This window comes from Panulirus ornatus, chromosome 57 (genome assembly GCF_036320965.1).
Source record: "Panulirus ornatus isolate Po-2019 chromosome 57, ASM3632096v1, whole genome shotgun sequence".
Classification (NCBI taxonomy): Eukaryota; Metazoa; Arthropoda; class Malacostraca; order Decapoda; family Palinuridae; genus Panulirus; species Panulirus ornatus.
Genome location: NC_092280.1, coordinates 5,937,532 through 5,962,035, shown reverse-complemented (window position 1 = coordinate 5,962,035; position 24,504 = coordinate 5,937,532). Strand labels below are relative to the sequence as shown.

General features: G+C 45.7%; 1 protein-coding gene across 1 annotated transcript in view; it reads right to left on the bottom strand.

The window, feature by feature from the left end:
* Positions 1 to 8,662: 8,662 nt before the first annotated feature.
* The window catches only part of LOC139766130 (uncharacterized), a 64,837-nt gene continuing 48,995 nt past the window's right edge, over positions 8,663 to 24,504 (bottom strand). The window contains 8 exon segments of the mRNA XM_071694361.1: positions 8,663 to 11,890; positions 11,893 to 13,429; positions 16,047 to 16,142; positions 16,968 to 17,120; positions 18,479 to 18,565; positions 19,110 to 19,256; positions 20,632 to 21,220; positions 23,505 to 23,644. Coding sequence (XP_071550462.1) covers positions 10,893 to 11,890; positions 11,893 to 13,429; positions 16,047 to 16,142; positions 16,968 to 17,120; positions 18,479 to 18,565; positions 19,110 to 19,256; positions 20,632 to 21,220; positions 23,505 to 23,644 — 3,747 coding nt within the window. The 3' untranslated portion in view covers positions 8,663 to 10,892.

Below are 24,504 nucleotides of genomic sequence, written 5' to 3'. Positions count from 1 at the left end.
ATGAAATCTGTAGGGCGAAAACTGTACAATAATTACGCTGCCCATCATTGGTATTCGTAGAATTTTCCTGCCATTTTGTTTTTACCATCTGACATATTTGTTGATAGTCCACATTAGTAAGGAGAAATAGCGCATGGTAAGAAAATTTTCCAATTTTCTTGTGAGAAACTGTGACTTTCAACAGCTGAAAAAAAGGCTGTTACTGTAGCTGAGTTTTGATGTGTACGATCTATATACAGTTTGAAGGTTTATTTTGTTTCTGAGTTTGCAGTCATCAGGAATGTACAAAAAGATGAAATACCGAATATTTTTATGGAATATCAAAGTGTAACTACAATGGAGTATGTAATTAATTTCCAGTTCACTCATTCTAAAGTAACTTTAGTGAGAAATGTATGAAATTAAACATTCAAAAGTCATGACTTACAAGTTTACATATTTTTTCTAATCCCGATGAAGGGGCGACCAATTTTTTCCCTTGATAATTCGCTGTTTTCATAATCAGTTAACTGATGAGTGAATATTTTACCGTAATTGGATAATCACCAATTATATGTATGCCCCTCTCTATGCATGTATTGAAATAGATTCCGTTTATTTCTGTTGCCATTTCAATAGAACTTTTGATAACTATGTTGCTTTGCTTTTACCTTGCGATTAACTTACATGATACCAGTACTTCATTTATTCTAATGTTTCGCGTTGCTCAGAACCCTTCCTCTGAGAAACTGAGATACAAAGACACAAGTCTACATTTATATCTCCACAAGAGAGCACTTCCTCTCTGGACGCTGATCCTAGTTTCTTATTCTCGTCTGGCCGCGTTTCTCATACCTCCTGGGTGACAGAGAGCAGTGGAAAACTGTGGAAGACTGGGGGAAAAGGCAAGACGAGGATAAGAAACTCGGAGGGGGGGTCTGGCGAGGTAGCACTCTCTGATGGGGATGGATATTGACTTGTATCTTTGCATCTTACTCAGTTTCTCTGAAGAATAAAAACTCAGACGCCCTTCCCTGTGTTTCCCCACGATTCCAAGGGCGTTAGCGATAGAACACTGAATTTTAGGAAATGGCTCTATTCTTGCTGCCACAGTTCTTGTACTGAGGGGAGAGGCTTTTAGCTCCCTTGCTCCCGCACCTTAATCGCCTCCGACATGGAGAGTTGGTAGTCTGATTTCTTTCCTCAGTGATATATAACACTGATAACACTACAGTAAATGATAATGATGAAATAACATCATGATTTATTGAATTAGCTGTAACTAAAGGCTAACAGTACAGGGAAAATACGTAGATTGTAAGTGGTCTGTATTATTTGGGATGGATTCTTTCATGTAGTAAAGCCGAGCTGCAAATCAAGGACGAGGGATATCAAATAGCAGGAGGTGATGGTGGCGAAGATGGTGCAGTAGCTTCTTCCTGAACTGTTGGACAAGGTCCAGGTGATGTTTCGAGGGAGTCGGGAGGACTAGGATGATGAGCGCTGACTGGATGGTGGTTTTGGAAGAACCGAGAATGGTCTTTACATACCCTTTTTTGCATCTTTTTAGTGGCCCTTGTTGTGTGGTGGATGGGAAGGAAGACCAGGGGATGATGCAGTGTTAAGGGAAGTATGAAAGTTGTGTAAGATGTTCTTGAGTTCAGGTGGAGGGTGTCCATCTTGAGCGTACGTAGAATACAAAGTCGAAAGCTGGAATATCTAGGGATACTCGTATATACGTGTGTTTTTAGGCTACATTACCTGCATCTTCAGTTGAAGAGGATCGATTTATGAGGTTTCAAATTCCTCTCGCTTCTTTACTTAAAACCTTGACTGCTACTGTTCCTTGTCGACGCTTCCAGTTTTAACTGAGGCGGGTTTTTTTTTTTCTTTTTCATTCGTGGAAGGTAATCAGTCATTGGTCTCTTAATATTTCATTTGTATGTAACCAGTATATATTATTGATATACACGTAGTATATCGGTACGGAAGTGTTTCAGCAGCAGAAGGTAACAGGACCATCATACAATATGTTGGCAGCATATCGTTATCAAAATGAGTATCACTTATATGTGTAGTTTATGAGGCATATCAGACATTATCAGAGTAATACTTATCTTACTACTATGTCAACTTTTAGTTATACTCAGCATATCACTGGCATTTATCGATGAAAACTGGCATGAGTAGTATTGGGTTATATAAGAGCCACCATATACACTGGTATACCCCATATATTGTGGCCAAAAAGGACAGTGAAAGACATGTAGTGTTTGAATCATTTATTATATGAATATATTTATCACTTGTGAATGTGTACGTCCAGTTATTGGAGAGTATGGCGGTGGCAGGTGATTTGCGGCAGTCCCAGGCTATCTCGTTCACTGTTGCTGTCCATGGCTTGGTCACTGGTGCATGTGGATTGCTGCAGTGCTTCTTCCGCCACTGTTGTCTGGTATATGTGAACAGCGGCAGGACCATGCTGGACAACGACTCGTGCACTGCTGTTGTCACTGTCATTGGTGCAAGTGAACCGCAGAAATGCTGAACAGCGCCACATTCACTGCTGTTGTCACCGGCTGTCACTGGTGCAAGTGCACAGCAGCAGTGCTTTGATCGTTACTAGTGTCACTGGTGGAAATGAGCACCTGCAGTGCCGGGTACAGTGCTTCGTGCACTGCTGTGGTTCATAAGTGACAGTGAACAGCAGTGATGCTAGGTGGTGCCTTGTTTACTACTGCCGTCACTGGTACAAGTGAACACCAGCAGTGCCGGGCAGTGCCTCGCCCACCACTGTCTCAGTCACTGATGCAAGTTAACAGCTGCCGTGCCAAAACAGTGCCTCACGTCCTGTACTTTTGTCACTGGTGCACGTGGACAGCACAGTGCCGAGGCAGTGCCTCTCCCACCACTGGCTCTATCACTAATGCAAGTTAACAGCTGCAGTGCCCAGAACAGTGCCTCATACGCCCTGTACTGTTGTCACTGGTGCACGTGGACAGCAGCAGTGCTGGGGAAGTGCCTCGCCCACCACTGGCTCGGTCACTGACGTGAACAATCATTGCAGGAGTATGGAAAGATCTCAAAACGAGATGCTCTAATACAAACATAATGAGGTATTGAATTCTAATTTCACTAAGTTATGTTTCACCGCCAAAAAATGTGTAGGATTCCATTTCACAGATGTTTATGGCTGGAATGGAGTTCTGCTAAGATTAGCGTTGCGCATCTACGGTTAGCATGCTCTGCTAAGATTAGCACTGTTCCAATGATTATCAGTCTAACGTCTACTTGAGGTACTGGCGTAGATGACCGTAATGATATTGTACAACAGGACGAAGAAAAAGAAAAGCAGATATTCTCACGGAAAAGTAGATGTTCTAATAGTCTTGTCTTCCTGCGGGAGAAATAGATGAATATTCCACATGATTCTGAAGTTCCATTGGTGCTTGTCTTCCCGAAGCTCGTTTGAGATATTTTTAGCCTTTCTGAAGGTGTAGTGAGAGAGAGAGAGAGAGAGAGAGAGAGAGAGAGAGAGAGAGAGAGAGAGAGAGAGAGAGAGAGAGTCCGAAGCGTGAACTCGGGAGGTTGCTTCTAGACCATTGTTTTTTACATCTTCTACTTCAGAGGATAGAAATGTACAGGAAATCATAGCAGGTAAACTTAACAGATTCGCTGAATCACTGTCACAAGTCGGCCATAACAACCTGGGCGTTACATAAACTATTATTGTTCAGTGTACAGCTATACAACAATGATAACGATATTAAAAACTACATATTAATTATATTGCTTATAGTGTATGATCCAGGAGTTATGTACTGATGGCGAACGAATCATCCAGTCACCTCAAATATGACTCAGTGTCTACGTTCGTATGGGCCTGCATTGTGAGGTCTGATGAGTGTCTTTTCGTATGGACCTGCATTGTGAGGTCTGATGAGTGACTGTGTTCGTATGGACTTGCATCGTGAGGTCTGGTGAGTGTCTTTTTTCTTATGGACCTGCATTGTGAGGTCTGATGGTGCCTTGGTCGTGTGGACCTGCATTGTGAAGACTGATGAGTGTCTACGTTTGTATGGTCCTGCATTGTGAGGTCTGATGAATGTCAGTGTTCGTATGGACCTCCATCGTGAGGTCTGATGAGTGTCTACATTCGTATGAACCTGCATCATGAGGTCTGATGAGTATCTGTGTTCGTATGGACCTGCATTGCGAGGTCTGATGAGTGCCTGTTTTCGTCTGGACCTGCATTGAGAAGACTGATGAATGTCTACGCTTGCATGGACCTGCATTGTGAGGTCTGATGAGTGTCTGTATTCGTATGAACCTGCATCGTGAGGTCTGATGAGTGTCTATATTCGTATGGACCTACATTGTGAAGTCTGATGAGTATTATGTTCGCATGGATCTGCATTGTGAGGTCTGATGGGTAGAGTCTACGTTCGTATGGACCTTCATTGTGAGGTTTGATGACATCCACATAATTTGCCATATATATATATATATATATATATATATATATATATATATATATATATATATATATATATTCACAACCAACATGTAAACAATTTGTATAAGAGTGTAGTCATTTCAGTGCTGCATATGTCTTTGTCAAACTATCAACATGGTTGTCGACTTTCCATAAAGTTTCAGACAGGAGTTTCGTATTTCATACGAGATCGTATTTCTTTCATATCCAATTTCTTTCAGATATTCTCAAATATCTTTTTGAGATTGGTGTTGCCGGGTCATTCTGCGGGCGTCGGTCCGGCTTGGTGGTGTGGAGGTGACGGGCCAGTAGGACGGTCGGTATTCGATTTCAAGACATATATTTCACCAATCATCGCTGGCAGCTAATGTTGTGTTCAATACCTTACTTTTATATCTGTGTTGGACAAAGACTATCTAGGTGTGCTTGTGAAAAATAAAACTGACTGGGACGACGTTTAATTATTTTTCTGTCCACCACTTACGTGTGTAATAGATTAGCTGACGATTTACACGCACATTCTCAAATATCAAAACTTTTGCAGTTGTTATATCTTTATATAGCTTTTTTGTCGTTACATGTGCTTGCATAGATATTTTTCGTAATTGTTTGTAGATTTTCTTATTAGAACTCTTTGTTAGTACCATTTGTTATCTTGTCAGAATGAAGAACTGTTCTTATTCACGACATACATCTGTGGGGCGGGATTGGTACTATATATATGTTCACTGTACCATTCATTTCAGAAAAGAAGATATACATATGTGTGACAGTGTAAGCCTGTGTATATTTTTGTATATATGTATATATTGATGTGCATGATAGGGAAGTACGTCTACGTAGGTCCGTGAAGTTCCTTTCCTAACCTCACATATCACAGCATCGAATTTTCCATTGCAGCCACAGTCCCTTCATATTGTGTGTTCGTGTGAACTAATCTGTTGTTCTCAGTGTGACCCTGTCTGAGTGTTCATAGTGTACTGAACACCGCGAAACATCCTGTCTTCGCGGTGTAAGTTGGTCGACTTGCTGGACGAGGGTCATACAGCCATTGTCAGTTACAGCAGCTGGCACTATATCTCCAGCTGGGAGATGGGTCCTGCCATATTCCAAATGTGTTTCATTGTTTTCCTCCTCAAGACGTAGAGGTTCCACAGTTTTGTATGTTGCAAATATAATGATAATGTTTTGTAGGGCTAGGATGCTGAGTCCTCTTATTCTAGCGTTCCAAGAACAGCATTTAAAAACAGCATTTAAGTCTGCTTAAACTATGTACTTTCAGTACAGAAAAATTATTTGGTGTCCAGGGTTTATATGAACGAATTTTTAAAACTCTGAAAAATCAGTATAATGTGTGAAGTAGCTTGTTTTATCAACGTATTATTATCCACTTAGAACGTATTATTATCCACTTATTTATAGGGATAGTTAACTGCAACTTACGAGGTTGTCATTTAGGTAGTTTTTTTTTCTTTAGTCTTTCACTGGCATTAGTTCAGTCATTCACCTGAAGTAACATTAGTTCATGACACCACTCTTAAGCTGTCACTCAAAAAGCTGAAAAAAAAGAAGAGGAATAGCGAGCAAGGCTTTATATAGACCAGAGCAGTGCAGCTTGACCATCACACGACATTACGGTACAGTTACTCAAGCGTAGAGGCTAGGTTAGGTTGTTAGATCTAATAGGTGTTGTGCCCAGTATTATATGGTTATTGATGGTTGTGGAGGAGTAGTTTTGTGTTGTGAAACAGTTGACGTATGTTGTGGCATTTAGACACCATCTGTCATAACATGATTTTTGAAGTTGGTGTGCATTATTACATGATTATCTAAATTAGTGGACGTGTGATACATGATCATTTAACACCTTATGGTTGGTTGGCCATTATCATTTCACAGCTGAAGGCGTATCTAAAGGGAAAAAGATCATTTTAGCTGATGTGTGTCAATGAATGATGAACCAGATAGATGGTGGACATTATTTTGTAGCTTAAATCACAGGTTGTGGACGTTATTTCTTGATTATTTCAGCTGGGGGGTGTTTAACATGGGTACTGTATACTACTAATGGACATGATTTCACAAGTCTCACAGGGGAGAGGGGTTGTAACAATCATCATAACTTGAGTGAGGTAGGTTGTAGCCTAGAATACCGTACAGCTGAAATCCTCTTGTAAGTTTGTTTACCTGTACCTGGAACACAAATGCTTTAGTTAGTGTTTAGGAACTCAGAAGAAGCAGAAGCTGTCAAGATCATTTAATTTCTATATTTTTAATTTTTATTAAAATCAGGAAAATAGTAGTTTATTAGAATAAATTATGAAAATATAGACAACAAAAAGATTTATTTTTAATGCTTTTAAATCGTTGTGATTAAATGTAATTTATCAATTTAAAAAAATCAGGCTCATTTCCATGCACAAGCAATAATGAAAATAAAAGATTACAGGAATAGACAGTAAATTAATAGAAAATATAAATAAACCAATTCATTTCACATTATCATGCATCCAAGGGTAGACTAGGCTATCTAGGGATGGGGGAGGAACCTGATATGGACTAGGCTATCTAGGGATCGGGAGGAACCTGATCTGGACTATGCTATCTAGGGATCAGGAGGAACCTGATCTGGACTATGCTATCTAGGGATCAGGAGGAACCTGATCTGGACTAGGCTATCTAGGGATCTGGAGGAACCTGATATGGACTAGGCTATCTAGGGATCGGGAGGAACCTGATCTGGACTAGGCTATCTAGAGATCGGGAGGAACCTGATCTGGACTAGGCTATCCAGGGATCGGGAGGAACCTGATCTGGACTAGGCTATCTAGGGATCGGGAGGAACCTGATGTAGCTGTCGCTAACTTACCTTCAGCAGCATGATTACAAACCTTTTCTTCCATCCGTTTATCTAATGACTAATTTAATATAATTAACATAACTATTCTTTATGACCTGTGGTTCCGCCCGGTGGACGTGGCCTGCTTTCTGAGCGCTGCTGGAGCTCCATAAGGATGGAAGGGACTCCTAGGGCAGAAAGTATACATATATAGTGAAAAAAAATGTCTAACATCAAATTATTAGAAGGTATGTGTTTTCTAGAGAATATCATTAAACTAATGTCTTCAGCTGCTGATTTTGGAACTGCTGGCCCTCTCACAAGAACTGTGTTCGTGGGAGCAATCATTAAATGGATGTGCATATTTAAGGGGTTGATGGGCGACTTAATTTGGCTGAGGGAGGCGGAACACCGTAAACCTTTTGCTAATTGAATCAAAATTAATCTTTAATATATTTTCTTTTGGTATGAAGGCGAGTTGTAAGCCCAGGATTGTATGCATTAAGGTACAACACAACCGACAAAAGAAATTTCACACAAGTAATGGATGAGTAATGCAAGCAAAATGAGGAAGATAACAAGACAGTCAAGATTAGCCAGTTATTGTCAGTAAACTTAAGTAAGGTTTTCATGTGTAGGTCATGAGTGAAGAATATATGCAGTTAATACCTGTACTTTCTTTTCCTCACGACTTAGTTCATGTGGTATTCCTTGGCCTCGAGGCACATGTATGTGCTATTGGCACATTGTTGATCTCGAACTTTTTGGCTTGTGCAGATTTAGATTGATTTCAATGTCTCCTTGTTCATACTTTCCAGAGCTTAGTACTTCCTTTTCGTTTGTCTGTCACCTTGCCCTGTTGATGTACACCATTTCCTTGATGGAGCGTCACAGTTATATTTTGGTCCGTCACCATCCCCAGTTGGGGCTAGGCTATCCTTCGCTGGCGAGTAGCCCTTTTCGCTGGTCTTCCCCGTTGGTCTTGTGGGTGTGGTCCGTGACCCACCCACCTCAGATCCAACTCCTGGAGGACTAGGGTTACTTAGCATTTTGTCCGGTTGGCGTGTTGACCCAAGCTCGACCACAGCATATTGTCCAGTTGGTGTGTTGACCCAAGCTCGACGACAGCATTTTGTCCGGTTAGTGTGTTGACCCAAGCTCGACCAGAGCATTTCGTCCGGTTGGTGTGCTGGCCGAAGGTCGACCAGTCTTCTGTACGCTTCGTCGCAGACTACGCTTCACCACTCGGCATTTCCATTTCTTTTTCCACGGAGTTTAACAGCATTATTTGTCCGAAGCTACACATACATACATACGTCTTCATTAATTCGGGAAATGAAATCTCATACTCAATCCTGATATGTTTATACAAGAAATGAGGACAGTCATGGTCTGCTAAACCTTCCTTATTCACATGATTATCGAGACAAAGTAACAGTAAAACAAATCTAGCTAATACATACATATGTTCTATAACGTGATGATCGTATGTAAAGTAGTCTAATTATTCACATAATAGGGCCAATAATTAACGGAATATATATATATATATATATATATATATATATATATATATATATATATATATATATATATATATATATGATTATGTTGAAGAATGCACTTATTCTTTGATAGCAAGCTTTCTTGTTATGATTAGCCATTTGCAATAGGATGGATAACGGATAATGAACTAAACGCGCATCTTCCTCTTCATTACGTAATAAATGTTGATATATTGATAAAGGTTACCATTGTGTACTATGGTATGACCAAACTGATCATGACCAACTAACTGGTCGCTGTTGGCATGAACCACACAGATGTAAACACTCCGTTCAGACACCTTTTAACAGGTTTTATCATCTCGTTGAAATCATGGATGAACTGTTAAATGACAGTGTCATTGGTAATATGCTTGTGTACGGACAGGTTAGCATAGAATTTGTACGATGGACAATTTCATATGAATGACTTCTGGCTCAGTCGGTAACAGCGACCAGCGATCAATTATAGCAGCCGTTACAGGATATTGGATTACAATCACAGTTTATGGAAATACAGCTGGGATACAGAGCCCTCAAAACACATGAGCTGCATTCACATTGTGTTTTGTATATGAACTGAAGAAAAAAAGAAAAATGCTCTGTGTAACGCTGAAATGCTGGAAAATGATTAAGCTGTTTGGAATAAGAAACTGTTACATAAATGGTGTTTGTTTTTGAATGCTCGAAGCTGATATCTGATTCACAGAGTAAGGTAAACGTTGAAAAAAAAAAAACATAAAGGTTTAGTGTATGTGAACATAATGGTTCAGTGCAGTGTCCAGGAGCAGAGAACAGAAGGAGCTTGCTTGGGGTGTGGTAGGCACACGGCGTCCCGTAAGCAGGACATCATAAGCCATTCATTACTTTGGCTTTTGTGTGCAACAGCGGTGGGAACCGGCCCCTCCCTTGCGAATTGTCCGCTTGATACTTGAAGATTTTATTCGGCTTCGGTGTTTGCCATTCTTTGAATTAAGTCTACGGCTTTGATTCGTTGTTAGAAATCAAGACGTAGATCTATGAGAACTGAACGAACTGGCATATGATGAATGGAAGTCTCTAGAATCCACGAGTAAGCGTCCAGATGTTTCTTGGAGAGAATTGGCGTTGGCTTGCACAACTTTACATGACCCATCTACCTCCAGCAACAGCCTGGTGGATCGCGTCCAGTGAGCGGCTCTCCTCCACCTTTAGTATTGGAGTCTACACCACTTTACGCCAAGGCCCTTCTACTCGCATGCGAATCAGACCGTAATTTTGATATTTTGAGCACGACGGCACGACCCATTTTAGCACATCGGTGCGACCGTAGCGCATAGTTACGACCCTTGGGTATGATGGTGTGGCTTTTGACTCGATCCTTAAGGGACGGGTCAAAGTTCACGCCATCATACTCAGAGGTCATACAGTCGTGCTTAAGGATCGTACTGCCGTCGTGCTCAAGGGTCTTGATATAGCCACGGCATCCTGATGTTTGCCTCTCCTTAAACCTACACCGTGTGAACTGTCTGGCCTTTTGACGCTGAACCCAAGATGGTTACAGAGGTGGCTGTACCCCACAATGGGGCACCAGGTAGGTGAGTGTACCTCACGGTAGGGTACCGGACAGGTGACTTTCCCCACGGCAGGGGCGCTAGACAGGTGACTGTCCCCGCGGTTGGGGCACCAGGTGGGTGACTGTTCCCGCGGTTGGGGCACCAGACAGGTGACTGTCCCCACGGTAGGGGCACCAGACAGGTGACTGTCCCCACGGTAGGGGCACCAGGCGGGTGACTGTCCCCACGGTAGGGGTACCAGGCGGGTGACTGTCCCCGCGGTAGGGGCACCAGACAGGTGACTGTCCCCGCGGTTGGGGCACCAGACAGGTGACTGTCCCCACGGTAGGGGCACCAGACAGGCAGATGAGTAGAAACTTTTGATACAGAGGCGAGTTATGGACGGTCACGGAGGAGGGACGCTACATGAAGATTGACACAACTACATTTGTACACTGTTACCGGGAGGATGTTACCATCTTGACGGACATAATGATGGCTCAGGAGCCGCTGCCGGTGCCACTGTCTCCAGAACCATCGTAACCACTGTCGTATTTACTGCTACTACTGCCGCTGAAGGCGTCACTTCCATATTTATACCCACCGTCACCTCCCCACTGACCCCACTTGCTCTCGGTGGAAGGGCTGGCGGCGTAGCTGGTGGAGGCGTCCACCGTGACGTGTGGGACGCTACTGCTGCTGGTGGAGTGCCTGGTGCCACCCTCGCCATACCTACTGCTCCTGCTGCTGCTGCTAGACGCACCAGAACCGTACCTGCTGGACCCGCTAGTCCGGGCAGGAGAGCCGTATCTGCTAGTGGGAGCAGGCGAACCGTATTTGCCAGTAGCAGAGGAACTATACCTGCTCTTTCCTGCGCCACCAGGAACAGGAGAACTATACCTGCTCGACCTGCCAGAGGCAGACGGTGAACTGTGCCTGCCACTGGAAGCAGATGACCCATACCTACTACTGCTAACACTACCTGACGTGCTACTATACCCACCAGCAGGAGCAGGCGAGCCATGCTTACCACTCCTGCTCGTAGATGAAGTATACCTGCTACTACCACTGCTGGATGTACCCCCAGTCCCGCTCGCAGGAGCCGGAGAACCGTACCTGTTAGACCTGCTGGTAGAAGCAGAAGTCCCATACCTGCTACCTGATGTGCTGCCAGAGGCGGCAGTAGAGGGAGCAGGGGAGCTGTGCTTGCCAAAACCACCAGTTGAGTCAGACAGTGAGCGGTACTTGCTGCTGGCACTGCTCGGAGTAGCAGCAGCCGTGCCTGACGTGTTGTACCTACTACTACTACTGCTGGTGCTACTGCTAGTACCAGAGGACCCGTACTTGCCGCTGAGGGCTGCTAGATTGCTACCAGAACCTGTCGTTGATGTACCATACCTGACTGGCTCCCTAGCGGAGACCGACGCGCCCAGAGCTGCTAGATTGCTACCAGAACTTGTCGTTGAGGTACCATACCTGACCGGCTCCCTGGCTGGGGCGGTGAACTGTACCTACTGCTAGCGTTGGTGGTACCTGCTGACGCAGCGGTTGTGGCAGAAGAGCCGTACCTGCTGGAGCTACCCGCCAGTGTCCTGCTGAACCCTCCGGGAGGGGCGGACAGCGAGCTGTACCTGCTACCATTGCCACTAGAGCTGGCGTCAGACCCGCCTGCTTTGGAGGGCGTGTCGTACCTGCTTGTGTAACTGCTGCCGATGGAGCTGCCGTATCTGGAAAACGTAGAATCTCGCGTGCGAGAGAAAGAGGAGTCCCTGGTCCCTCCTCCGTAGCGGGAGGAGAGGAAGCTGGATGATGAACTGGGACGCAGGGAGGAACTGCCAACACTGTCGGTCGTGTGCAGGAACCTGCTGCGTGTTGGTGTGGTGGTGGAGGTCTTGTCGTCCGAGGATGAGGTGCTGGTGCTTGTAGTGCCCCACCTGCTCCTGCCCAGGGCGCTTCCCGTTGTCTTGCTCTCCTCCGACTGGGATGGCCGTGCCCGAAGAAAGAAGGGCACGTCCGACGTCGAGTCTTTGGAATCGAGCCGTCTCGAGAATGGATGGGAGGTGGAGGTGTCATCGCTCGTCTTGCTGCTGTACCTGCGGTTCCCGAATGGCGTGTCCAGCGCCTCGTCTCGTGATCTCGTTCTCCACCTGTTGGTGGTGAGGCCGTCCGGTTTGGTCTCGCTCGTGGAGGTTTTCCGACTGCCGTAAGACTGGGAGTCCGCTAACTTTTTGCTGTCAGGTTCCTCCTCCTTGGCTCTCGTCCTCCACCCGGCCGTGGCGTAACTCGAGGGCTTATCGGCGGTGGTTGTAGGCGTCTTGTGGCCGCTGTAGTAATAGTTGTCCAGCGCCTTTTCAGACTCGGACTTGGTGTCTTTTGGTTTTGTGATCCATCTGTTGGTGGAGAAGCTTGTAGGTTTGTATTCCTCTACGACGGGTTTTTTGTATTCCGGTTCCGTGTCGCGTGTTCTCGTTCTCCACCTGTTGCTGGAGAAGGTCTCGGGTTTGTATTCCTCCGTCGGCGTCTTGCTGCTGGTGTTTGTCGGGCTCGCGTCGGTACTCTCGCGTCTCCTGCTTGGGGGCGGAGCCTCCGCTGGCTTCTGGTCATCAGGGGCGGGTGATCGCTTCCGGACATACGGCGTCTCCGGCACCGTCAGGGTGACGTCCGGCCTCTGACGGCGACGCCGGGCGGTCTCGGCCGTCTGCTGCGTCTCTTGTTCTTGCGTCTGCGGGCGGCGGCGGCGGGGGGAGCTCTCCTCCTCCTTCTCCTCCTCTTCCTCCTGCGGCGGCGGTCGTCGACGTCGCGGGACGCTGGCGACGGGCGGGTCGGGTTCTCCCGTGTCCATCTTGTACAGGAGCTCCGTGATGACGCCCGGGTTCGTCTCGCCGTCACTCTCCTCCACGTTCTTGGTGGGGTCGACGGCCGCCTTCAGGAAGTAGAACTCCGCGTCCTCCGTCTCGACGCAGTACACGCCGCCGGTCCCTCCCCACAGCTCCACCTCCGAGCTCCCCGAGCTCATCCTGACCGTCTTCACCAGGACCTGCAAGAAGGCGTCAGTGTTCACTACTGGACTGGTCGTGCGGAGGATCGTAACTGTATTGGTAGAGCGGGGTCATGCGGCAGCAGGTCTCTGGCCTTCCTAAATGACCAGCCTCGTCGCAAAGCTAGGTCAGGAGCTGTATTGTCGTACCCTAACCTAAACTAACTTAAGCTAACCTAACCTAACCTAACCTAACTTTACTTAACCTAACCTAACCTAACCAACCTAACCTAAACTAACCTCCCCTAACCTAACCTTACCTAACCTAACCCAACGTAAGCTGACCTAACCTTACCTTACCTTACTTAACCTAACCTAACGTTACCTTACCTTACCTTACCTTACCTTACCTTACCTACCTAACCTAACCTAAGCTAACCTAACCTAACCCAACCTAACCTTATCTTACCTTATCTAACCTAACCTAACCTGACCTTATCTTACCTTGTCTAACCTAACCTAACCTAACCTTATCTTACCTTATCTAACCTAACCTAACCTAACCTAACCTTATCTGACCTTATCTAACCTAACGTAACTTAACCTAACCTTACCTTACCTTACCTAACCTTACCTTACCTTACCTTACCTTACCTTACCTTACCTTACCTTACCTAACCTAACCTAACCTAGCCTATCCTAATCCAACAACCCAACCTAACCTAACTTAACCAGCTTAGTCTAGAAAAACGTTGTGGAGGGAAGGGACAATATTCAGTTGACCAGAAGTACGTACAATTATTATGAATCTTACATGGTTTCTTTTACTGGATTACCATAACTGCAGGACATACCTCGCGTAGCGTAGCTGGCTGTGTCCACGACTCCCTCATCCCCTCTACCATTACCCTACCATAACTACTACCATTATTTATGGTGGTTTACTCAGTTATGTTCTATTATAACGTTATTCAGTAAAGATGTGGACATGGTAGTTCACGTCTACCTGGAACAATTGCTCGGAAGATATGAACTTTGTTCATATCTTCTCATGATTCTGTTCTTTATGTTGTGACCAGCAAAGCCTTTGATTTTGATCACTTAGATAAAGGTTGGTTTCAAAATAGACATAGATAAAGATTGGGTTCAAAATTGACACAAAGATTGGATCCAAAATTGACATAGATAAAGACTGGATTCACAATTGACATAGATAATGCCTGGATTCAAAGTTGACATAGATAAAGACTGGATTCAAAATTGACATAGATAAAGACTGGGTTCAAAATTGACATAGGTAAAGATTGGGTTCAAAATTGACATAGGTAAAGATTGAATTCAAAATTGACATAGGTAAAGATTGAATTCAAAATTGACGTAAAGATTGGATTAATAATTGATATTAGGTAAAGATTGAATTCAGAATTGACATAGATAAAGATTGGATTCAAAACTGACATAGAAAAAGACTGGAATCAAAATTGACATAGATAAAGACTGGATTCAAAATTGACAGAGATAAAGATTGGGTTCAAAATTGACATAAAGATTGAATTCAGAATTGACATAGATAAAGATTGGATTCAAAATTGACATAGATAAAGACTGGATTCAAAATTGACATAGGTAAAGAATGTGTTCAAAATTGACATAGGTAAAGATTGTGTTCAAAATTGACATAGGTAAAGATTGAATTCTAAATTGACTTACGTAAAGATTGGATTCAAAATTGATCTAGGTAAATATTGAATTCAGAATTGACATAGATAAAGATTGGATTCAAAATCGACATAGAAAAAGACTGGATTCAAAAATTGACAGAGATAAAGATTGGGTTCAAAATTGACTTAAAGATTGGATTCAAAATTGACATAGATAAAGATTGAATTCAGAATTGACATAGATAAAGATTGAATTTAAAATTGACATAGATAAAGACTGGATTCAAAAATTGACATAGATAAAGATTGGATTCAAAATTGACATAGATAAAGACTGGATTCAAAATTAACATAGGTAAAGATTGAATTCAAAATTGACGTAAAGATTGGATTCAAAATTGACCTAGGAAAAGATTGAATTCAGAATTGACATGGATAAAGATTGGATTCAAAATCGACATAGATAAAGACTGGATTCAAAAATTGACATAGATAAAGATTGGGTTCAAAATTGACATAAAGATTGGATTCAAAATTGACATAGATAAAGATTGAATTCAGAATTGACGAAGGTAAAGATTTAATTCAGAATTGACATAGATAAAGATTGGATTCAAAATTGACATAGATAAAGATTGAATTCAAAATTGACCTAGGTAAAGATTTAATTCAGAATTGACATAGAAAAAGATTGGATTCAAAATTGGTACAGATAAAGATTGTATTCAAAATTGACATGAGTAAAGATTGGATTCAAAATTGACATAAATAAAGATTGGATTAAAAATTGACATAGGTAAATGACTACAGGCATTGCCTGCAATCGTAGAATATCGCCAATTTTTGGCAGAATAAGTTCTTAAAGTGCAAGACGGGTAGAAAGACGGACCAAAGTAGGACATATTACGGAGAAAGTACAGAAAGACGGGCCAAAGTAGGACAGATTACGGAAGAGAAGTATAGAAAGACGGGCCAAAGTAGGACAGATTACGGAGGAGAAGTAAAGTTTAGTTTACCTTGTAGCTCTGGTTGGCCTCGATCCTGACGGGGTGGAGGAACATGAGGCGCACGTCGGCAGTCTCTTGTTTCTCGCCAGACACTCGGCAGTAGGACTGCTCCGGCCGCCAGCCACGGACGGACACACACATCCCGACAACACAGCCACGGCCACGGACATCCCCCCAACACCATCACGGCCACGGACAAGCAGTAACAGCAGCAGCAGCAACAACACGTACAGACGTTGTATACGGGGTCATCATGGCCGAGAAGAAGACAGAAGAGAAAAACACATGAACTTACGTTTCAGCGCTTAAGGAAACTATACATTATATTGTGTATGTGTATGTTTATGTATATGTGTATGTATGTATATGTGTATGTTTATGTGCGTTTATATATACATATGTGTATATGAGTGGATGGGCCATTCGTCGTCTGTTTCTTGGCGCTACCTTGCTGACTCGGGAAACGGCGATCAAGTATAATGATAATACAAGAACATTGTTTGTGCTGCCGCACTCAGCCCCAAGCGCACACAACAATCGCCCTGATTTGTATTGAAATTATAGTATCTCAAGACGTTACTGGTGTGTATGATTAGGGTGCAGGTGTGTGGTAATGAGAGTACAGGTGTGTGGTAATATGAGTACAGGTGTTTGGTGATGAGAGTACAGGTGTGTAATGATGGTACATGTGTTTTGTGATGGTACAGGTTTGTAGTGTTGAGGGTGCAGGTGTTTGGTAATGAGAGTACAGGTGTGTGGTGATGGTGCAGGTGTGTGTGTGTGTGTGTGTGTGTGTTGTAGGGAAGCAGCAGGTGTATGTGTATGCGTGTGTGTGTTGTGAGGAGGCAGCAGATGTGTATGTGTGTGTGTGTGTGTGTGTGTGTGTGTGTGTGTGTGTGTGGAGAGGGGCGGGGGGCCACACCGTCCTACCTGGGTGATGTCGGTCCACTGGCGGGTCTCCCATGGCCCCTGGCAGTGCACGTTGATGCCCATGTCGGTGCAGCTGAAGAGGAAGCCGAAGCCCACGCCCAGCAGCCGGATGTTCTTGTCCACACGGAACCTCAGCTCGTGTTCCTGGTAGATCTGCCGGCAGGAGGGACCCATCACCACCCGCTGCAGGAACACCCTCACCTCACCCCAGCCCAGCCCAGCCCAGCCCAGCCCAGCCCAGCCCAGCCCAGCCCAGCCCAGCCCTGCCCTGCCCTTGTATAACGTGTCAAGGAGGAGGGCGTCTTACATGGTCAGCAGTCCGAGCCTTTGGGAGGGACTAGTGGGGCGTTTTGGGAGGGACTTGTGGCGGTTTGGGAGGAGCTAGTGGCATTTTAGGAGGGACTTGTGGGGCTTTGGGAGGGACTAGTTGCATTCTGGGAGGGACTAGTGGCGTTCTGGGAGGGACTAGTGGCGTTCTGGGAGGGACTAGTTGCATTCTGGGAGGGACTAATGGCGTTCTGGGAGGGACTAGTGGCATTTTTGGGAAGGTAAGTCCTTTGCCATTGCCTGCTGTTGGGGTGAGGACATGACATAGAGGGTCTTCACTGCCATGTTTACACGCCAGGCGTCTTCCCCAAGCACCGGGGGTCGAACCCAGGACTTCCAGGATTGTAGACAGAGGGTGTTGACCTCCCCGTGCCAAGCACATAGGGTCGAACCCAGGACTTCCAGGGTTGTGGACAGAGGGTGTTGACCTCCCCGTGCCAAGCACCGGGGGTCGAACCCAGGACTTCCAGGGTTGTGGACAGAGGGTGTTGACCTCCCCGTGCCAAGCAAGCGACGGGAACCAAGATGTATGTATACCCGTTTTCTGTGTCACTCATTTGGCCTAAGAGTAAGTCATAGGTACGTTGAGGGCGTGGGTGTCATTACAGACCAGTTACAAAATACAGACCAGTTACATAATACAGACCAGTTACATAATGCAGACCAGTTACATAATACAGACCAGTTACATGATGCAGACCAGTTACATAATACAGACTAGTTACATAATACAGACCAGTTACATAATACAGACCAGTTACATAATACAGACCAGTTATTTGATACAGACTAGTTACGTAATACAGACCAGTTACATAATACAGACCAGTTACAAAATAGAAGTCTTCATTTGCAAGGATTATATTTACATACTGTAAACCAATTGCGTATTATATTAGGGTGTCACAATGTTGGCCCAAATATTAATCATGCTGAACTACTTCATTAAATCAGGATGTAACTATGTTGGTAACAATATTGGGCCTAATATTGATCATACTGAACCATTTTTAATAATGCTGGACCTAATATTAATCATACTAAGCCACTGGTAACAATGTTGGACCTAGTATTGATCATACTAAGCCATTGGTGACAATGCTGGCCCTAATATTGATCATACTAAGCCATTGGTAACAAAGTTGGCACTAATATTGATCATATACCACGGGGTGGCTCCTCACCTCCTTCTGCGGGCACCTGTAGCCCTTCCTGAAGCGACACACCTTGTTGAACTCGAGGACGGAGCCGTTCTGGGTGAGGGAGCAGATCTGTCGGAGAAGGGGGACATGGCACACGAGTCAGACACAAGACACCACCAAGCTTACACACGCGCCCGCCCCCCACCCACTAGGGGCGCCCCTCGGGCAAACGTCTGATCAACACGTATCTTACATAATGGGGTAGCTCATGAGGATCACAAAGTGAGAGGAGGGTTCTTGCCCTTACGTTAAGGAACCTGCAGGATATGCTTTGAATCTAGGGAGGGTAAAAGACAACAGTCAAGCAAAGCTTCTCCTACTACAGGTATGTAAACCATGGGACTGAGATGGTCTCTGTGATTGCTCTCTACTGCAGGAAGCAGCTACGTTAACCAGTATAAGGACTCTGGCTTGGCCTGGCCTGGCCGACTGCAAGACGAGGTCATCCGCCACCAGGTGAGGTGTGCCGGGCCTCACCGCCGACAGTGGACACCACGTACGGGGGTGGGTGGACACCGTCAGTCGGTGAGAGCCTGGCCTCCCGCTGGCACTGACCTCGTCTCGACGGCCACCACGCCTGGCACCCACCCACCACGTCTTCCTCCATACGTACGTTGGACAAGGTCTCATTCACCGTGGCCAGCTGTGAGTTGTGCTTGGAGGCCTTCCTGTTATTGGCGTGAGGCACTCGTCCCTTCCGGCCCTTCCACGCCTTCCCATCCAAGTCTGAGGTCGCGCAAAACCACAGCCAGAAGGGAAGCTACAGGAGGAAGGGTCTGGGCAGTGGGGGGGTTTGGAGGGCGAGGCGGGACGAGGCGAGCACGGCCACTCAGGCCGGCGAGGAGACGACAACAGGACACGACAGACCACAACACGAAGGTCAGGATAAACACGAGAGGGCGTGGCGTACGCAGGAGGAGGGTCGGGATCACAGACATTGACCGTCAAAGGAACGGGTTGAGAACGAAGGAGTGAAGCAGTGTACGACAAGGACGTGGTGAAGAAAATAGATTACACGTATGTATTACGAAGTTTATGTATAACAGATGAAGCCAGAGGATCAAGAATGAAAGAAAAACAAAAGACGAAAATTTACGTAGACGAGGAAGAATCGAATCCAGAGTTTGGTTACGTTGAGGATCAGTAGACAGTATGAGGGCAGGCAGGTGGTAGATGGTGGTTGAGTCGGGTCAGAAACATTGGTTGGTGATTGTGCCACAGGGGCAGTGTGGAGAAACAGTGGTTGTTGGTTAACGGTGTGTCAGAGAACAGGGGGAGGGAGGGGAGGAGTTGGGGGGAGAGGTAGTGAAGGGTGGAGGGAGAGGGGGAAGAGGGAACAACAAAGGGGAGGAAAAAAGAAAACACTAGTTTAGCTTAAAGGTCCAGAGTGGTCCTGTGAAATTGGATCAAGAGAAAAAAAAAGACATTAAAGCAACTTTAAAAGTAGTCAAAAATATGGTAAGAAAAAATCTTTAAAAAAATCTGATGCTACTTACACTCACAGTTCTAAATATCAACTCTAAACTACTAGGGAAGTAATCTGCATGGCCTAACTCCAGGTATGTATTACTCGAGAAAGCTACAAACATCAGGAGAAACCAGGGGTGACCTAGTGCGAGTGTAATAGACTATACGAGGCTTGGGAACTAAAGTGCGACACAGTATTACACCTAAGGAGGCAAAAAATTGAAGCTGGTGGACACTGAACTGTTACGTTACACTATATGGGCTGAACTATTGCCCGGATTGGGGGCACGTGCGACCCATCAGTGCGTCAAGACCTGGTCTGAGAACCGCTGCTGGCTGTAGATACGGTGCCCTGCGCTACGCTTGAGCAAGGTGACCTTTCCTCAAAGCAGCTCTTGGACTGCACTGCTAGAATGACTTACGTTCAGAGGATTTTATACGTGCGTGGCACCGTGGCAGACAGCAGTAGGTTCACATCTGCCCTTAACACACTGAGTTCGACGTGAGTTTACTGAGGGGGGGACCTTCGCTCTATACGGCGACGAACGGCGAGGCCTGACGTGGGTAATGGCCCCTGGTGGTGGTGGTTCCACTACCCAGCCAGATCTCCCGCCACGTCCGCCGACCACCGGAGGAAGATGGCTTGTGACCATCAGTGTACCAGAGACCTGCTTGTTGTTGTTGAAGTCCAAGTTCCTGGGGATCTCCAGGCCGTGGGTCATGAAGAAGGCGATGACCTCTGCCTTCCCAAGGCACTCCGAGGTCAGCACCGTGTTGATGAAGTCGGCGTCGGAGATGCGGTCGAAGTCGATGACCTTGATGAGCTCTTCCACCACGTTGCCCAGCTGCGTCAGCTTCAGGTTATTGTTCTGGACGTAGCGCAGGCCCCAGTCTCGGATGGCCTCGAAGAGCTTGAGCTGGTTCTCGAACTTGAGGTCCTGGTGGCAGATGACCTTCTTGATCATGCGCTGGTCCAGGTTGAGGAAGCCCTCGCAGGGGATGACCACGTCGGCCTCCCTCAGCAGGATCTTCCAGCACTTCTCGCTGATCTCGTTCAGCGTCTCGTCGGACAGGACAAGCAGGTCGAAGAGGTTGGACTTGGACTCTTCCGTCGTCGGCTTGAAGCTCTCGATGAACTCCTCCAGGAAGGTCAGGGACTTGATGCCCAGGCCGGCCAGCCCCCACTTCTTGCTGGCTCGCAGGAGTTCGAAGGCTACGTTGATGTTCTTACAGTCGATGTTGTCAGTGTAGATGTACCTGTGAGGGAGGGAGGAAGGGAAGAGGGGTGGCCCTCACTCACACAAGCCGATGTTATGATCATAATCAGTCAACGGCAGATGTGTGTGCATTAATCAGGTAACTCAAATATATGATCAGCAGTGAGCGATTTATCATATTAATCCAGACATGATCACCAGTTGATGACTTTTGTGATAGAAGACACCGTGACGCCTTTGGTCCATATCGTTGATTACCACCGTTGATCCACACCGTCAACCCTCACCATTGATCCACACCGTCAACCCTCACCATTGATCCACACCGTCAATCCTCACCGTTGATCCACACCGTCAACCCTCACCATTGATCCACACCGTCAACCCTCACCATTGATCCACACCGTCAATCCTCACCGTTGATCCACACCGTCAACCCTCACCATTGATCCACACCGTGAACCCTCACCATTGATCCACACCGTCAACCCTCACCGTTGATCCACACCGTCAATCCTCACCGTTGATCCACACCGTCAACCCTCACCATTGATCCACACCGTGAACCCTCACCATTGATCCACACCGTCAACCCTCACCATTGATCCACACCGTCAACCCTCACCATTGATCCACACCGTCAACCCTCACCATTGATCCACACCGTCAACCCTCACCATTGATCCACACCGTCAATCCTCACCGTTGATCCACACCGTCAACCCTCACCATTGATCCACACCGTGAACCCTCACCATTGATCCACACCGTCAACCCTCACCGTTGATCCACACCGTCAACCCTCACCGTTGATCCACACCGTCAACCCTCACCATTGATCCACACCATCAACCCTCACCATTGACCCAGTACCCACTATGTCTGGTTTACGATGTCAATATTTCTGTCATGGTCAGTAGTCCTCATGGCTGCCAGGCCTTCAATGAAAGATGAAAATAGCTGAAGAGTGAAAGAAGCAGAGATAGAAGAATGATAACTGTCTGTTTTGAAGGAAACAGATACCTTGCCTTTAGAAAAAATGGGAAGATTTAGATTGTTAAAAAAGATGTAAAAGGGAATAACGTTCTAGAGCTTAGCGGTGTAAGAAAAGAAGTAAACACCACAAGGGCCTATCCTTGAGTTGCCAACAGCCACACATAGAAATCAGTGGCTTGTCGGGAATGAAGAAGTCTAGCTAATGGTTGGGGCACACAAGCATTTACCAGACCTCGGGAGCAGAAACCAGAGTAATATCTGCGGGGGAGGGAAGAGAAAACCAACGCTGCGATCCAGGGCGATTGGGTTGAAGTATTGATGTCTGACTGGCAGATGTGAGAGAGGTCGGACTGCTTTGGACTTTGTCCAGTGAGTGTATAGAGCCAAAACCTCTCCAGGTGTGAGAGCAGCACTCCAGTCATGGACGAACAAATCCTTTGTACAATTGGAGCAACTTTTGTTAGAAGCTGAGAAATTGTGGACTTTGAACAGACCACCCGATCTCTTCAAGACAGACATAGAGTGTTTGTGTAATGTAGGGTTTCCATGATAGATGTGACGGTGATGCCAAGGATGTGTATTGTGATGAGGAAGGAGTTGGGAAAGTTGGGAGGGGGGTTTTGATTACAGAAATAGGAAGAAACGTAACATTTATAGAGCTATTAGACTTCACCAAGTTTCGCCTGTTGTAGTGGGGAAGATCCTGTCCAAATCTAGGTTTGTAGAGGCAGTTGTGGCGAGACGAGGCAAGACCCAGCTGAAGCGAAAGCAGGTGGAGTGGATCTGAGGGAAGTGGAGGAATGCAGCGTTGCGTAATGAGAGTATGAGGGCTCCTTTGTTGAGCAGCGGAAATCACTCATGAACATGAGGAAGAGTGTAGGAGGCAGGGATGAACCCAGAGGGACGCCGCCGTGTGTACGGGAAGGAGAGGTTGGCCTCACCGACCACACTACAAAGATAGATCGCTCACTTAGAGACGAGAGAGTGAGGGAGGAAAGGTAATACTGGGTAGCTTTGGAGTACACCAGAGCCTGCCATAAGCTCTTACTATATAGAGGGGAAATACAACTCAGTACCCCCTAAAAGCTCTCTGACGAAGAAGACGAAGCATTGAGATCGGAAAGGACACCACAAGCGTATCTCGACGAACGAGTAACCACACTACCACACCACCACACTACCACACTAATGACCAAAAGGGAGGAGACTTTGAGATCCTGCAGGTGCTCAAGGGAGTGAGAGACGAGAAGGTATTGTATTCTGAAGGCGGTATAGGAGCGAGGGGGATGAATCCCTGATGGGCAGGTGGGTGTTGACGGCGAGCTCACTTGAGGATGTTCTCGAAGTCCTTGGGCTGCATGTCGGTGACCCTGATGGTGGGGACTTCCTGGGGCCCGGGGTTGGGACACACCTGGTACACCAGCCGGTACAGGGCCTGGCTGGCGGTGGCCAGCAGCAGACGGTGAGCCTGTAGTGGACAAACACAAACATACACACACACGCGAACAGCCAGTTACTACACTCATTGCAACCTGTAAATTTACGACCCTAAATTGACATTCCCTAAACTAACATACCTAAATCTATCCCTAAACTACCTAAACTAACGTACCTAAACTTATCCCTAATCTCGTATAATTCTAAACTAATCCTTTTGCTGAACTTACAATTCTAGATTCACATCCTTAAAAGCTCATGTTCCTAAACTCACATCTTTAAACTTACATCCTTAAATTTCTCTCCAAGACCCAAACCCCTAAACTTATCCTGAAACTTTTATCGCTTAAATCATATCACCAAATTTGCTTCTTTAAACTTACATACTTAAATTCGTATATCTAAACTGAAGTCTTTAGGCTTGCATTCCCTAAACTGACACCCGTACGTTCGCGTACCTAAATTTATAGTCCAAATTGGACATCCTTAAACCCACGTCCATAGAATTGTAGCCTGACCATCGAGTACATTCTTACACTCACGTACATAACCTTAATCCTACTATTATTGAGCACGGCTTTTAAATCCCATCCCTGAATGGGCATCCCTAAACTTACATCCTTAAATATACATCCCTAAACTTAATCCTGAACTCTTATAATCACAACCCCTGAACTCATCCTTGAAATCATAACCCCTTTTAACATCTTTAAGTTTACAACTTCTTATAACCTGGTATTGATAGACCGTCTGTTTTTACAACTTTTTTGGCCTGGATGTCCAAATTACCAGCCCTTAGATTAACAGCAAATGCCTTAAGCAGCCCTTAACAACCCCAGCTTACCCCTACACTGAGCTTAAGGTGAAGTAAGGGAAGGCGGGAGGGTACGT